The following is a 15,645-nucleotide window of genomic DNA, read 5'->3' as shown; positions in this document are numbered from 1 at the left end:
TTCAATGGCGGCAGCAATTTCTTGCAAGCTGAAAGGAGCATCGAGGCCATTAGCCACATCCAAATTAATAGTAGGGACAGTGATATTATCAAGAAAGGAGGTCATTTCTGCTGTGTCAGGTGGAGATTCTGATTCATAGAGAGAGTGGTAGTATGACTTAAATATTGTGTTGATGGCGATTGGATCGGTGGTTAGCGTGCCTGTAGAGTCTCTAATACTGGGAATCATTCTCGACGTTGCTTGCCTTTTTAATTGGTGAGCCAATAACCTGCTTGGTTTAACGCTGTGTTCATAATAGTTGGCATGAGCGCGTAATAGGAGCCGTTCAGCATCTGCTGTCGCAATAAGCCGTTGTTTCAGTACATTCGGACTTGGGTTAACTGAGTTTAGTCTGTCTATGTCCTGAATTTTAGACTGGAGCTCCTGTAATTTAGCCCTGCGGATTTTACTGGCGTAAGCTGAATAAGAGATAATCTGTCCTCGCAAATATGCTTTGAGTGATTCCCATACTAGTGAAAAATTGGTAGAATCTGTTTTGTTTAGTGCAATGAAATCATCTTTTGAAGCAGATATAGATACATTAAATAGATCGTCGGATAAAAGCAATGGATTAAACCTCCAGGGAGAAGAAAAACGGGGGCGCTCAGACAATGTTATATTCAAAGTTAGAGGGGCGTGGTCCGAAATAACAATTGGGTGGTATACCACAGAAGTAACTTTGGAGAGAAGAGAGCTATCAACAAAAAAATAGTCAATACGGGAATATGACTGATGTACTTGTGGAAAAAAAAGAGAATTCCTTATCTCCAGGATGTGAGAACCTCCACAGATCAACAAGCCCATTCTTGACTGTAAAATCAGAAATAGATTTCGACATAGAGGATTGAGTCAAAGTACGAGGATTCGAACGGTCCAAAGAAGGATTAATAACACAATTCAGATCACCGCCCAATATTGCAATATGTGTATTTAAGAACGGGAGGTTGCCAAACAGCCTATCTGTAAAATTGGGGTCATCAAAATTAGGGGCATATATATTCACCAACAATACAGGGTTACAGTATAGAGTGCCCGCAACAATAAGATATCTACCATTCTTATCGGATATTGTCCTGGAGACGGAGAAATTGACTCTTTTGTTGATCAAAATTGCAACCCCTCTAGACTTAGAATCAAAGTTTGAATAAAAAATATCACCCACCCAAGCACGTCTGAGTCTGAAATGATCTTTATTTCGCAAATGAGTTTCCTGAAGGAAAGCTATGTCAGTGTCCAAGCGTTTCAAATGTGAAAAAATCTTTGATCGCTTAATTGGATTATTCACACCTTTAACATTCCAGCTAGTGAATCCAATGTTCGATCCAGTATCAGGCTTGTGCAGATTACGATCATTCATATAGGCATACTTCTTTGAGAGAAAATAAAACAGACTCACCCACAACAAAAGGAAACATAAGAAAAAGAGGTAAAAGGGAAAACCAAAAAAAACTAAACTCAGGAGTATATACATACCTACAGAGACATAGCCCAAAAGCCAACAACCCATAACACCCGCCCACCCACCCATCGCACATTAGATGTTCCCATCCCCAAACGATGGAAACAGCCGTGCAGGCTTCAAAGGAAGCCATTCTCAAAAAAAAATGCTTTCAACTATAAAGCTAAATACGAAAACAAAAACAAGATTAGCTCCTGCAGAGTTAAATGGTAAAAAAAATAAAAAATTAAGTAAAAATATGAGGCATATAGGACCTGACAATCTTAGCCATTCTGACAATAACTGTCTTGTCAGGGTAACAACAAACATTAAGTAAATTAAGGAGATCTTTGGCCTGTAAAACAATGATACACACACACATATATATATAAAGGATATATATATATATATATATATATATATATATATATATATATATATATATATATATATATATATATATATATATATATATATATATATATATATACATACATACATATAGATAAATTAATTATTAGGCCTTCAATTGTAAACGTTGCTGTTCCCATTGACAGTTAAAGAAAAAGAAAAAAAAAGTAAATTATGACATAAGTCCCATTCTCTGAATTGACTCACTCACCAAGGGCCAGAGTCCCACATGGACAGCAAGCTGGATAAATCGTCCCAGAAAACTAGCTGGGAGTCACTTTTTTTATTTTCCTGATGAATGCCAAGGCTTCATCTGGCGACGTGAAGTCCCGTTGCTGGCCGTCATGGGTTACACGCAGCCGGGCGGGATACAGCAATCCAAACCGGATCCCTTCAATCTCCCGCAGCTGACGGCGCACCTCATTAAAGGCAGCGTGCGCCCGCGCTGTCTTGGCGGTGTGGTCCGGGAAGACGGAGATGGTCATGTTCCGAACCGTTATCCGCTGCCGCTCTCTCGCCTTTCTGAGGATGTCAGCGCAGTCCGTGAAATAATGGAGCGTGGCCACTATACCGCGGGGCCGGGCACCGGGCTTGGGCTTTGGCATGAGAGCATGGTGAGCTCTGTCAATCAGCGGCTCCGCGTCAAGGGCGAAGGCTTCTGATAACAGCTTGGACACACCGGCTGCAGATGAAGAATCAGGATCCTCCTCCGGAACACCAATAATCCGTATGTTCTGACGACGAGACCTTGACTCCAAATCCTCGCATCTGTCTTCCAGCCTCACACATTCTTTCGACAAGTGATCAACTTTTTTCTGGAGAGCAACAATGTCGTCTGAACAGTTGGAGAGAGAGTGCTCCATCCCCGTAACTGTAGCTGTAAGTCCCGCGACGTCCGCTTTCATGGAGGAAATACTGCCGGAATGATCCGCTTTAAGGGAAAGCAGCTCGGACTTAATAGAAGTTAAATTGTCACTCAATGCTGCTTGTAGGTCTGTCTTAAATATATCCGCAACATCATTGCGAAGAGCAGTTCCGTTTTGAGTCGGCTGAACTCCGCGGCGGGAGCCGGCGCGGCGCAGGTGCTTTCCGGAGGAGAATCACCGCGGGGCGAGGAGACAGCGTGAGCAGCAGGCCGCGGGTTAGCTGGAGGGTTATTCCCCGCTTTGATGGACTTTGGAGGCATTTTTCTGGTAAGTTCTCAATGTAACCGCGTTGAAAAGTTAGTTCAAACCCAAGCCGTGGGAGTAATTCAAATAGTGCCAATAAATGAAGAATTAAATTAACTCTGCAGGAGCTCCGCTAAGCACGTCTCACCCCATGTATCGCTAAGCCGGAAGCCCTATTTTGGTCATTTTAAAATACTACCGTATTTTGACGACCAGACGGCACGCCGTGTGGAAAGGTGCACCATCAGTTTTGTGTGTCATTTCTGTATTTAAAACACACACACAGCGCACCGACCGAAAAGGCGCCTCTACACACACGGAGCGCCGCTTACAAACCAACACACAAGCATACAAGTGTGTGTATTTAAAAATAAAGCGGGAGCAAAACTTAGTGTGATTGTACTTTATTTAAGTTATTACATTAATCAGTTGTCAGGACTCAGCGTGTCGGGCTTCATCCGAGCCTGATCGCGCTGAGACCGGGAGAACCGATCAATGAGACCGGGAGAACCGATCAATAAGACCGGGAGAACCGATGAGCTGAGACCTGGAGAAGTGATCAAGCGAGATGGGCACGAGCCGCAGCTCTGGCCATGCTGAGCAGCCGAGTCACTTTCCGATGCCGGTGTTGTGCCAAAAAGTGATTCCTGCCAGAATCTGATTTCTTCTGATTTCTGGCCGCGGGAGCGCGCACAGCAGCCCGTTGAACGATAGCGCTAAAACGTCAGATTTTCAGATTATGAAGCTCAAGAATGAGATCAAGTCATATTTAGGCAGAAATAACTTTTCATTAACTGTATTTGGCCTTCAATCAATTTTTGGCAGGTGAAAATGTCTATTTTGTGTTGTAATGGTCCTTTAAAAGAGTTAAAAGCAATCCTGTGAGCTCTAGTGTTTATATTATGAAGCTCAAGAATGAGATCAAATCATATTTAGGTAGAAACAACCTTTCATTAACTGTATTTGGCCTTCAATAAATTTTTGGCAGGTAAAAAGACCCATTTTCAGGGGAGAAATCAGATTCTGGCAGGCCGAGTTGTTCTTCCTCCGCGAATCGTCCTACCCGTAGGATGAACAGGAAACCAAGAGTGGTCAGCACCTGTATGTGCACCGGGATGGCGTTCTGTCTAACACTGGACCAGTTCAGCACAGAGATTCAAGACCACTGCTTTAGGGAATCCAAATCGGCTTATTAGCCAGTCATCATGGGCCAGGAAATCTTCATAAATACTCTCTCCATCCTGATCCTGCCATTTACGTGATCCTCAAGCAGTGCCAGCGCATCCATTGTGCAGCATTATGCATGGCTGTCACCACGCAATTTATATTCTTACTCAGCAATTGGACTGATTGTTACACACCTTGTCACGATAAATAATCAATCTGGTGCCATTCACCACTCCATACTATTTGAAGATGGAAGTATGATATATGAACGTAGTTTGTTCTGCAAATACCTGCGTAATGGCTCACTTACGGAACACATAGATCTATAACACTGCCGGCTTGGATGTACATCTATAAGTCTGATATGTGATGACATTAAGTATGACATGAATCTGGCTTCATTTCACCACCTCACCGTCTGCGTCACCAGTTCCCCATATCTTCAAAATGTTTGTGCGCTAGGATCGAAGTTTGCGTAAAGATATGCACATTTTCCCGTTAGTTTTTTTTTTTTAAATCCCAACCTTTGCGTAGAAGGTGGCGTGCGCATCTTTCAAGCCCTGTTTTGTGTGCAAGCAAGCTTTATAAATGAGGCCTCAAAGCTCTAGTCATTTGTGCCAACACAATACCCACAAGGTTTCCACTAGCTACAATAGTTGGCTAAAAATGACTGTGCTCATCCTCCTGTTTATGAATGTATAGCCAATTATAGGATCAAGTTCCATATGAAATAGGAAAGGTGCACACCGACATACTGTAGTTAAAACACTTATTGTAATCTCATTTTTCGACATGTCAGAACAAATTCAATCCAAGCTGCTGAAGTGCTTCTTGAAAATCTTTTTATTCTCATTTGATTATCACAACTTCCCAAACAATTTGAAGGTTGCAAATAAAATGTAATAATCAAAGAAAGTCAGAAATAAAACAAACAACCCCACCACCACCACCAAAAGAAACCCTAAAACAGCATATCTAATCACCTCCCCCAAGGTTAATACTGGGTTCAGGCCTGCTGGCAGCAGTTCCAGCTGCAGGTCTCTGAGGGCGGATCTGCTCCGGCTCCTTCAGGCTGGATGAACTCCGCTGGTCTGCAGGAATCCTGATGTCACACAGCTGGTTCTCCGCTCGATTAAAGTTTGGATTTCTACGCTAGACCATTCAACAGTTATTTCCCTTTTGAATGAGTCTTTCTTTAGTTTTCTTGCTTTTACGTTCATCAATTTGAACCATTTTGTATCAACCTAAAATCCCCAAATGTGTATTTTAAATGTAAGCATCAAAACAGTAAAAAAGGAGGTGAATAATTCTGTGATAATTCTATCCAACGTCTGGAGAATGTGTATGCTTTGGTAGCAAGTCTTTGAAAGGAAGACTTGTATGGGTAGAGATGTGGGGTGTTTGAGCACAACTCCAATATGAGAAACTTCTAAAGTTACCACAGAATAAACTGGGCCACATTTTATTTTATAGTACTGAATAAAATTGAAGTCAAAAGATTTCAAGAAGATAGGGTTAAAAGAAACAATCTAGTATCCTTAAAGCAGAAACCCAATAGCAAAGATCCTTTAGCCTCCAGGCCAGCTCTATTTGGGATAATAAAAAGAAGTGGCGGGTTGTTTGGGACCATGTTAGGAAGAAAAGAGTTCTAGCTGTTGGAACCCCCGAAAGCCCAATAAAACACATTTGATAGCAAGGATCTTCTGAAGCGAGTCTCCGGGGCCGGCGTCTCGGCGCTGGTTTAGTTGTACATGGAGTTGGTGAACCACTGAAAGCAAAAGAAAAAAGTTACAATTAGCAGGTCTATGTATTACTGCGGCACGCAATCTGCTCAGCAATGGCTGCACAGCATCTGATGTTTGTTACAAGTACAACTGCTAGAACACAAGACTGTTTCTACTTATAATTCTTGCTTCTTCTAAGTCTTTGGTGTTGAAAGCCATAATGAATTGCTATTATAAGTTGTAACAGACTTGCCTCGTCCCAGTTCAGACTGATCATCCCATCCTCAGAAGATTTTTCCTTGAAAATGCCTGTTTCATAAATTAGTAAATAAAACAAACATCTTTGATCAAACTTTGGCTTAAGAACATTTAAAACAGAGAAGCGATAAACAGTGTTTTGAAGTCGGTTTGCTTGCTGGTGTTCATGTCACTCACCTGACATCTTGTCTAAGCGGAACATGATGGTGATGAAGTCTTCCAAGGATGTAGATGAGGAGCTCGAATACCTAAAGTTCACCGTCCTCACCATGGAGCTGCTCACGTTCTTTGCTGGTTTGAATAAAAGAAGAAAGTGGCAGTTAGTCCAATTCTGATTTCTGTGGCACTTTATTCTCAGCCGTGTTAGTTAAAATTTTTTGTTCCAGTTTCAATAATTGGTGAATAACATTACCTGCAGCGTCAATAGCTTTCTCGAGCTCAGACTCAGACAGGGATCCATTTCGATTCACGTCATGGCTACGGAAGAGATCCTACAAAAGTGACATATTCACAATTTATACCTGATAATGGGTGAAACATATCTGTCATAATCAAAGATATATGCATAGATGGGCGTGCAGGAGTGAGATCGGGGAAGAATGAACTGAAAAGCCTCTCATTTCTTTCACAACTGCTGCATTACCTTGTATTCATTCATTTTCTTCCAGAAAACTGAGAACTCTTTGGTCGTCATCGTCAGCCTATGGTCAAACTTTGCATGTTAAGGGCATTTTTATGAAAAGCACTATTTTATCTGTGAGATCAATTCTGTGATTACTTTTTGGTTGTAAGGCATAATGTGTTTTAAATGAGACTGTAACATGAAAGAAATAACAAAGCTTAGGATACATCAACCGTAGCAATGAAACTCCTGCAGGTGTCCAGCCCGAAGCCGTACCGGGTGCCTGCGAGAAGCACAAGGACAAACACGAGTGATTGGTAACGAGCAGGAGTCCCAACCAACCCGTGCACACCGTGGGGGTTTTTGAAGGCTCATAACTCACCGTGAGGGAAGTTGTCGTTCAGAAGCCTCTGAAGCCGGATGGAAGTCAGCTCGCCACTCTGACAACACACAGAGGAATAACTAATACTGGTACATATACAGGAAGAAATACACAAGAATCTGGGGGAATGGGACGACTAACGGAACGACTAGGTACAAAAACAAAAAACAGCAACAAATCTAACACCTGATCGGCGTAGCGGTTGAATATGTCACTGCCGGAATCCTTGTCGGTGTCCTCCTCCTCTGGCTTGGTCGGTATCTGGCAGAGAACATTTATGAAGTCATCTGTAACAGCTGTCAAAGTTACAGACTTCAACTTTGTGAGGTCAAATATACATTGTAGTTTAATGTTTCATACTTCTGGAAGAACTAATGTCTCCTCTTCATCATCATGATCATGATCATGATGATCATCATCATCTCCATCATAGTGACTGCAATGATAAGAAGAGTTTAGTGAGAGTCAGACCTTTTCATTTATCACCACTAGTAATCTATTTGTTTTCCTCTTTTTTTGTTTTTAATATTTGTGTCCCTGATTTTTCCCCATTTTATCCCCCAGTGCTACTACCTAAGTCAGTCCTGGGCATTGCTCCCTCTACCAACCCCGAGAGTTCCTGCACTGAGCTCAGGTCTCCTCCTTAACCTGAGGAGTGATCAGGTTCTTCTCACCTGACGGGGTGGGGCTTCTCTGGCCGGACGTAGCGAGTGGAAGGATCAGGTTATTCAATGTACAGTCCAGGACTGCTGCATGTTTTTGTGAGGGTAGCTCACCACCAGTAATCTAATCGTCTCCAGGCAATGACAAGGAGGTGGATGACATGCAGCCATAAGGCTACAGGCTCCCTGGGCCAGCAGTGAAGCACCACACTAAACTAACCAACCCCAGCAGCTTATCTTTTGTTATCGGCTCATCATAGTCCCTTCAACACTGTGTGAGCCAGATATTCAAGCGTGCATCCGTTGGAATATGTGTATGACATTGAATGGAGAAAAAATATGTTTTGTGTCCTGAAGATGTCCTGAATTCCCAAAACACAGTCTGCACCTGCTGTTTAGTATTATTGTAACTGTGAGAGAGGCGCTTGTTCACACGGGGTCTCCCGTGTGAACCAAGCCTTAGCGTGAGAACTGGCAGGCGGGGGTTGAAGGGGCAACCCCCTCCGCAAGGTGCTGAGTAGAAAGGTATAAAGACGCGAGAGCCGGAAGTCCGGATTAGAGTCAGCTGCGGGTCTTGTGCACGGACGCCGAGCGGGTTGATGGCTGCTCTGCCTGGACTGTTCCGGCTCTCCAGTCCTTCTGTGTTAAGGTAAGAGGTACTTTGCCTAGCCCCTATGTAATTGTCTGTTGCTTTGTCATTTGCGGGGGATAACTTGACACAGAGTTATTCTAGCGAAAGGGCAATTGTGTGTGAGTCTTTTTGTGTGCACTGCTTTTAATAAATGTATTCATATCTTATAGCAAAAGCGAGTGTGTGTCTGATTCATTTTTGCACAGCCGACCGCTCTCGAACCCTAAGTGAGATTTCTCCCAAAACAGACATCAAAGCAAGCCTTCACCTGATTGTGGTCTCGGCCTTAGTGTAGACGGTGAGAACGAAGTCTGTGGCCATGTAGGGTTTGATGGTGGAAGGGACGACCACGTACTCCCCAGGCTCCACGCTGTACTGCACAATCACATCCCTCTCATGGCTGTAAGACAGTCTGTCTCTAATAGGACTGTTTCTCTTGAAGAAGGACGACCTCAAGCGCCCCTGTGGGGTCTGAGAAGAACATGGATGGGATGGTTTCGTCAACATCAGCTGATTATTCAAGAAGTTTACATGTGCTTGATATTAGTTCCTGTGTGTGCTTACCCCTGCCGGGACCTGTTGAATGTGAAAGCAGAAGAAGAATGTTTTAATAATACAGTTTCGAAATCAGTGCACTAAAAACTGTATTTTTCAAACGACATGCTACTCTACTACGTCGTAGCTAAACAGAAGTCTGCAATTACCCAGCTGATTTACTACTGCCGTCAGCAGTCACATCGACAGTACCAGAAAGCAGACAGCAGGTGCTGCATGCTGTCCCTGCTTTTTGACCATGTTCCCAAACTGAAAACTGGTCTTAAAGCGGTCAACAAATGACAGCATCTATTGTACATGGTGTTATAGCATGCGCTATCTCTGACTGCAAGGTGTAAACCCTCTGTTGCTAGATCAAAATGCCTACATATGTGACTCTCAGGTTTTGCCATATTTGGTGCTAATCTTTTAATATACACAACAGTTTTTTTTCTCTTTCATTCAATAATTCTTACTGTAGTTTTTTCTTTTTTAAGATTTTTTTGGGCTCTAGTGGCCCTTTATTCAAGTTGCAGACAGGAAGGGGGTAGAGAGAGAGAATGGGGACAGCGACATGGCGACATGCAGCAAAGGTGCGCAGGCCGGGATTCGAACCTGCGACCGGTGCAGGAAGACTGTAGCCTCAGTATATGAGCCACTTGCTTAACCCACTGTGCCACTGAGCAGCCCCTGTTAAAGATTTTTCTGTCGACCGGTGTGTTCATAATGTAGAAAAGTGGTCACTCTTCTAATACTTTTTCAATTCAATACAATTCAATTTTATTTATAGCGTCCATTACAACAGAAGTTGTCTCTAGGATCTTTCCAGAGATCAGAACATGACCCCCCAGTAATTATTACATAAAAAAATGGGAGGTAAAAACTCCCCTAGTGGGAGATTCTTTATTTCAGTTTATTTCAGTCCTCAAAAAGACAATTTAGAATAGTTCTCAACTTTGAATAGTTCTCTTTGGTTGCATGTGAGTCTGGTGTCGAGGCGTGGTGTCTGGCCCAAGGCCCATCGGCTGTACAGCGTGCACGATGCTCACCTGCCTTGTATTTTGTATTTTATATCTCCATATCCGTCTTTTAGGTTGTCGTGATATAAATATGCTACGTTTGACTTTTGAATAACAACAAATATGCCATTTCTGGTAATTCATGAGCAGTGTTTTCGATGAAGAAGAGTAACTATATGGACCTTTCTGTGTCCTGTGTTCTACGTGATGGATGCAGAAATGTAGAAAGCGTACCTTGTAAACGACGACTCCAATTGGGTGGAATCGTTTCTTCAAGCGATGTTCGCCCTCAGGTTTCTGCATCAGGGAGAGCAGCATGTTCTTGTCTCCAGGCTCCGTCTTATCTATGATTTTCACCTGAATGCGGAATTGAGGATTCGTGTAAAAGGTCCCTGGAGGGTAAACAGAAATGTTGGATACAGCGGTTACATTTTTAAAGGCAGTTTAATGTGTGTGTGTGTGTGTTTTTTTTTGAGGGGGGGGGGGGTTGCCTTCACACATAAGAGAAACGATACAGAAAAAGGAATAAATAATAATCTGGGCTCACTGTCATTTGGGCTGCCACCAGCAGATCTCCCCGCTACCCATTTGCCATCGTAGGTCATGCACTTCCACTGGCACTTGTAGTCCCCGTCAATGAAATTAGGGTTCTCACAGCACGCGGACACCATACTGAAATAGTGGCAGAAGTCTCCCAGCTCCATCCTGATGGACATTTGAAGATGGAAACATGAAAGAAAAAAGGGAAAACGTCAGCGACAAGGGTAGAAACCTCAGTAAATATGGTGGTCTGTGTGCGTGTGTGTGTGTGGGGCTACCAGAATTCTCCATTTTCAAGATTTAAACACTTCTCCCGATCTTCCGGGCTCACTCTTTTCCAAAGATCCGAGCTGAGCACAAGGAGCATCTTGGTCAGAACACAGTAGCACACAGTATTTATTGCTGTAGTTGACATAAATGATATAATTACTTGTCGCTCCACTTTCCCTTCCACTCTTGTTTGCCCCAGGGGTTCATGAGTCGCACCAGCCTCACTTTGGAGCCGTAATGCTCAACCTAGAGAAAAAAAGTTGTCCTACTTGTTAAACCAACAGACTGAGCGAGAGGATGAATTATTTTTATTTTCAGATTCTGTCCTCATTTGCAACAACTGCAGCTTCACGGTTTACCTCGGTGACCTTTGTGACTGAGTAGGCATGCCCATCCACCAATCCCGTTTGTGAAATCGTGTTGACATTCCTCCCCTGAACCAGACATGACAAGTAGGGAGGTTCAAAAGGGGACACTTTAAGGATAAATAAATAAAACATAAAAACATGTAATGTGTGTGTCCTGTAGACCTGAGGTCTGCTCAAACTGTCAGCTCCTTTAAATCAGGCCTAAAAACACTACTGTTTACAGAAGCGTATAAATTAAATACTTACCTGCTGTACTCTACTGCCCTTACTTTTTAATGACTTTTTATTATTTGACTTCTTTTCTTATCATTTTATTTTATTTGTCATTTACTGTTTAAAGGAGCATGAGGCTCCTTTTAAGAAATGAGACTCTCTAGCGCCACCCTTCGCCACGACGGCCGTCGGGGGTACTGCAGCCAACAGCGAAGCACGGGAGAACGGGGAGAACGCGCATGCAGCGGCATGTGACGTCACATCCGCAGCCCAGCGCGGGAAATTCGGCCCCACAATTGCAGCACATTTTGCAGCACACAGCCTGTTCAAGGCAACGGAGAGATACACTAGAGCAGGGGTATTCAACTAGATTCGGCCGGGGGCCACATCTGCAAAAGGACTGTATGGAGAGGGCCGCACAATTTGAAAATGTGGGGGTTTTCAAAATGTATTTTGCACTCAAAGACGAAGACTTATGTAAATATAATACATTTGTATTATACATTTGAATATATCTAGTTTACATATGAATTATGTATTAATTGTCTCCAGATTTAGTAATTGTGAATGTTAAATATAATATTCAGATAAAGAAATATTATTTTGAATGCAAGTTCATTTTGAAACCATGCATTGTGCAAACTTAATGAAATTGATATTGACCTACTTTTAATAAAACACGCCATAATGACAAAGCACCACTTTCCACCAAGATTTCCTTATTTGAATATTATATTAAGCATTGAGCACAAGCATTTTAGTCCATAGTAGCCAGTTTGATGTTATAAATAAGCAACCAAAATATTAACCATAAGCTCCTTTATTAATGACACATCTGTGCATTATATCAGCAAAACAAAACAATCACGAATTATAGGAGGCTTAGAAGTTCCATCTGAAATGCAAAGTCCTCACTTATTCAAATGAAAAAAATTTCAGGCCAATCCTAGAAGCCTAATGATGTAAACAAGTCCTCTAAACAACGGAGGTTAATAATAATGTGACAAACATTAACACTGTGCAACACTGGCAAAAAATCTGAAGTAAAAAACATCTCCAACAGAGATTAACATGTACAAACACTATGCATCGTTAACCAACTAAAAGAAGGCTACCAAGCATCTTAAACTTAAATGCGATATGCATTCTCTGCACACATTACAAATAAAAATCGCACCTTGTGTGAACGCATTCCTGGCATGTCCGTCTGCCTGTGTGTCTGCCTGTATCTGTTAGCTGTTATTAACTGTTCGGTTTTTTCCCCACTTATTCCACCGAAAGTGTTTTTTTGCTATTTTCGGCCGAACATTCGGTGCATCACTATTATAAAAAAAAAAAAAAAAAAAATTCAACAAACGTCCCCTTTTTTGAAATATGACCAGGGGCCACATAAAAGCTCCTGGCGGGCCGCATGTGGCCCGCCGGCCGCCAATTGAATAGCCCTGCACTAGAGGGCTCATTCTTTTTGGTTTGGAACGCTTCATCTGACATTATTACTAGAAAACTTAAAACGTATACGAATTTTTTTCATAAATCCTGCCTCAATCCTGCCTCATGCTCCTTTAATTGTGTCAGTACCCAGATGTGAAACTTTTATTGCCCCCTCTATGTGGCTGTGAGGTGTGAACTGGTCTGCTGAGGGAACGGTTCTTACCTCCTCCGAGGCAGTCCCGCAGCAGATCATGGATCGGCAGCCGGAGGCTCGGGTCAATGCGAGCCACAGGTCGTCATTCGCATAGTGGGACCTCCCAAGGTCGTAAGTCATGGTCACGCCTCCACTGAAATCCTTGCACGCATCTACCGGCAGTCCTGCGTTCATGTCGGCGTATGAGCCGCACACTCTGAAGGAGACAAAAAAAAGAAAAAGTAGACTACATACTTCAAGTTCCGACTCTGGTGTGCGTACCCTTTATGTAACTGGACCCTTTTCGGTGAAGACGTGCGTTACATACTTGGCAAAGGCCTTTTCCAGCAGAGGAACCCAGAATTCGTTTCCACATTTGCTATACACAGATAGTAATCGTTTGTTGTATGTTGGCAGGTAATCGTCAATGACAACATCCACCCACTTGCCAAATCTCCAAAACTGAAGCAAACATAAGAAAATAGTCATTTTTCTGAAGTATAGTGAAAGCATTGTTTATTACACTCATATTTCCTGGAGTATTTACCCTGAAGTGAAATATTCCGTCATAGTCCTTGAAGGACTGGTCCATGGGCATTACTTGAGCCATCAGTTCTTTCCTGAACGTTAGGGAGTCAATTGCAGCCAGAAACCAGCAGTTACCTGTTCAATGGAGAAGAAAAGAGAAAGAAATGATGCTATATACTGTACAAGGTGTTCACATTTTTGTTTTACAGCCAAAGGGAATCCCAACTCACCTACACTGCCTTGCCCAAAGTCAAACCGGGAGGCTCCTTTTAAGCAAAATGAAGGCTCACTGTCGTTATTTTGCATTTTCAAGATATCCTGGAAAAGAGTGATAAAATAAGCTTCATGCAGACAGGTGGGTATGAACACAATGAAACAAATGCAAAATGTATAATATAAAATGCAGTTTCCACCATCTGCACATGCAAATGTTTACATACTGTTTCTATTAGTATTACATTAAACAAGAAAGATCATGAAAACTATTGTAAAGCAGTTTACCGCTGGGCGAAGCCATTTCACATCATCTTCTTGCCAGGAAGCCAAGCTGGGCAGGTCACCCAGAGATCGGTTGTCAGGTGGGAAGGCGCTGTCTATGAACAGCCTCTTTCTGCCGGCACAGTAGTCCTTCAGCTGCGCATAGTCTTGGTTCTTGAACTTGGTTGGGTTGGTGGCGCTTCCCTCGCTGCCATCTGGGTAGCGCAAGTTGATGATGGAAGTGCAGGTTCCAGACTCAGACATGATCAGCGTAGGCTTGCAGCAGACTCTGGAAGACCGAGACCAGACCAGAGCAGCTGCCGCTTGTTTTATACTGCAGGAAAGACACCTGGGAGGTTGGACTTGTGGCTGCGCCGAAGACCACACCTCCGCTAGATAAACACCTGCCCCGTATGATGCAGACAAGATAGAATAAAAACAGCTGAGCTCTGTTTGGACATGACAGGTAATTTTGCTGCAGAAATTATTTTAAATTAATTAATCACACCTAGTTTTCCGTTTCTTGTCAGACCAGTTACACGTCAACTCACTCCACAACTAATAATTATTATTATGAACAACATTTTGACATCATTAGTTGGCAGTTAGGTGAGCAAGGTTAATTAAAATCTAGCTTTGATACTGTTGCAAAACTGACCTATCAAGTCAAATCTTTGGTGTCAGAATTTTAAAAGGGGGAAAATGATATTTGTCTTAAACATTAAACATTTTGCTTTGAAATTCCCATCAAATTTTTTTTTTTTTTTTACCAACATACTATAGTTTCTAAAGTCAAGAACATTTTAAACCCATTCTGTGAAATGTTTGCAAGAGGAAAAAAGAAAGGAAAACATAAAAAGAAGTATCTGTGAGATGGATATGATACAATCTCTGGTCATTAAAATTGAGAGTTTGCACAAAATACTTCATAACAAGACTGCAAATCATTTCTGGCAGAAACAGAAAAATTTTGCTTTATTGAAGACAAGATTAGAAAAGAATCAGTTGTTAAAACTAAACACACACTTTTCTCAATTTTGACTTGGATGCTAGGAAAACGTTTTCAGAAAATATCATTTGATGATACCAATTTTTGAGAAGTTTTGAGAAGCAAATGTTTGATCTGTACGGCTAGGTACAGGAGCTCAGCTGTTTTATAGAGTCCCTTTGACAGTTATTCAGTTGGCTCTTTCTCCAGTTACAACTGTGGTGAAGGCTTTAAATTAAAGTTGAACAGAATCAACAAGTTCATCCAAACACATCCAGCATGTACGTGCCAACACTGATAACACAAAAGTTTGACGGTTGCAGAATTAAATAATTATTTGGAGTAATGTCTTCACAGTGAAACGTTGTAGGAGCAATAAAAGTTTTATGATTGCATATATTTGTGTTCACAGGATCTGTTTCAGCATGATCTTTGGAGCACCTGTTGCAGAAATACCACTGCTGACAGATTTCACATGCTCCACTCAACCAACAGAAAACTGTGAAGCTATGATAATGTGATATTACACAGTTTAGGCAAAATCTTATTTCTGGTGCATTTTGTAGTTTTTTTCATCATAT

At 42.1% G+C, this 15,645-nt stretch overlaps 1 protein-coding gene across 1 annotated transcript; it reads right to left on the bottom strand.

Moving 5' to 3' along the window:
- Nucleotides 1-5,049: 5,049 nt before the first annotated feature.
- On the bottom strand, nt 5,050-14,368 carry LOC133459623 (calpain-1 catalytic subunit-like). Its single transcript, XM_061739756.1, has 21 exons — nt 14,101-14,368; nt 13,830-13,917; nt 13,619-13,734; nt 13,400-13,533; nt 13,102-13,288; nt 11,226-11,300; nt 11,027-11,112; nt 10,875-10,946; nt 10,604-10,761; nt 10,291-10,448; nt 9,068-9,079; nt 8,772-8,974; nt 7,571-7,646; nt 7,397-7,471; nt 7,211-7,268; nt 7,056-7,111; nt 6,850-6,918; nt 6,619-6,697; nt 6,384-6,497; nt 6,202-6,257; nt 5,050-5,992 (listed from the first exon to the last, which is right to left on the bottom strand). Exons 1-21 carry the CDS (start codon nt 14,338-14,340, stop codon nt 5,966-5,968), a joined length of 2,139 nt encoding a protein of 712 aa, XP_061595740.1. The 5' UTR covers nt 14,341-14,368; the 3' UTR covers nt 5,050-5,965.
- Between the last annotated feature and the right edge of the window lie 1,277 nt (nt 14,369-15,645).

Source organism: Cololabis saira, chromosome 14 (assembly GCF_033807715.1).
Source record: "Cololabis saira isolate AMF1-May2022 chromosome 14, fColSai1.1, whole genome shotgun sequence".
In the NCBI taxonomy this organism is placed as follows: Eukaryota; Metazoa; Chordata; class Actinopteri; order Beloniformes; family Belonidae; genus Cololabis; species Cololabis saira.
The sequence above is the reverse complement of the archived record's forward strand: the minus strand, read 5'-3'. Positions and strand labels throughout refer to the sequence as shown.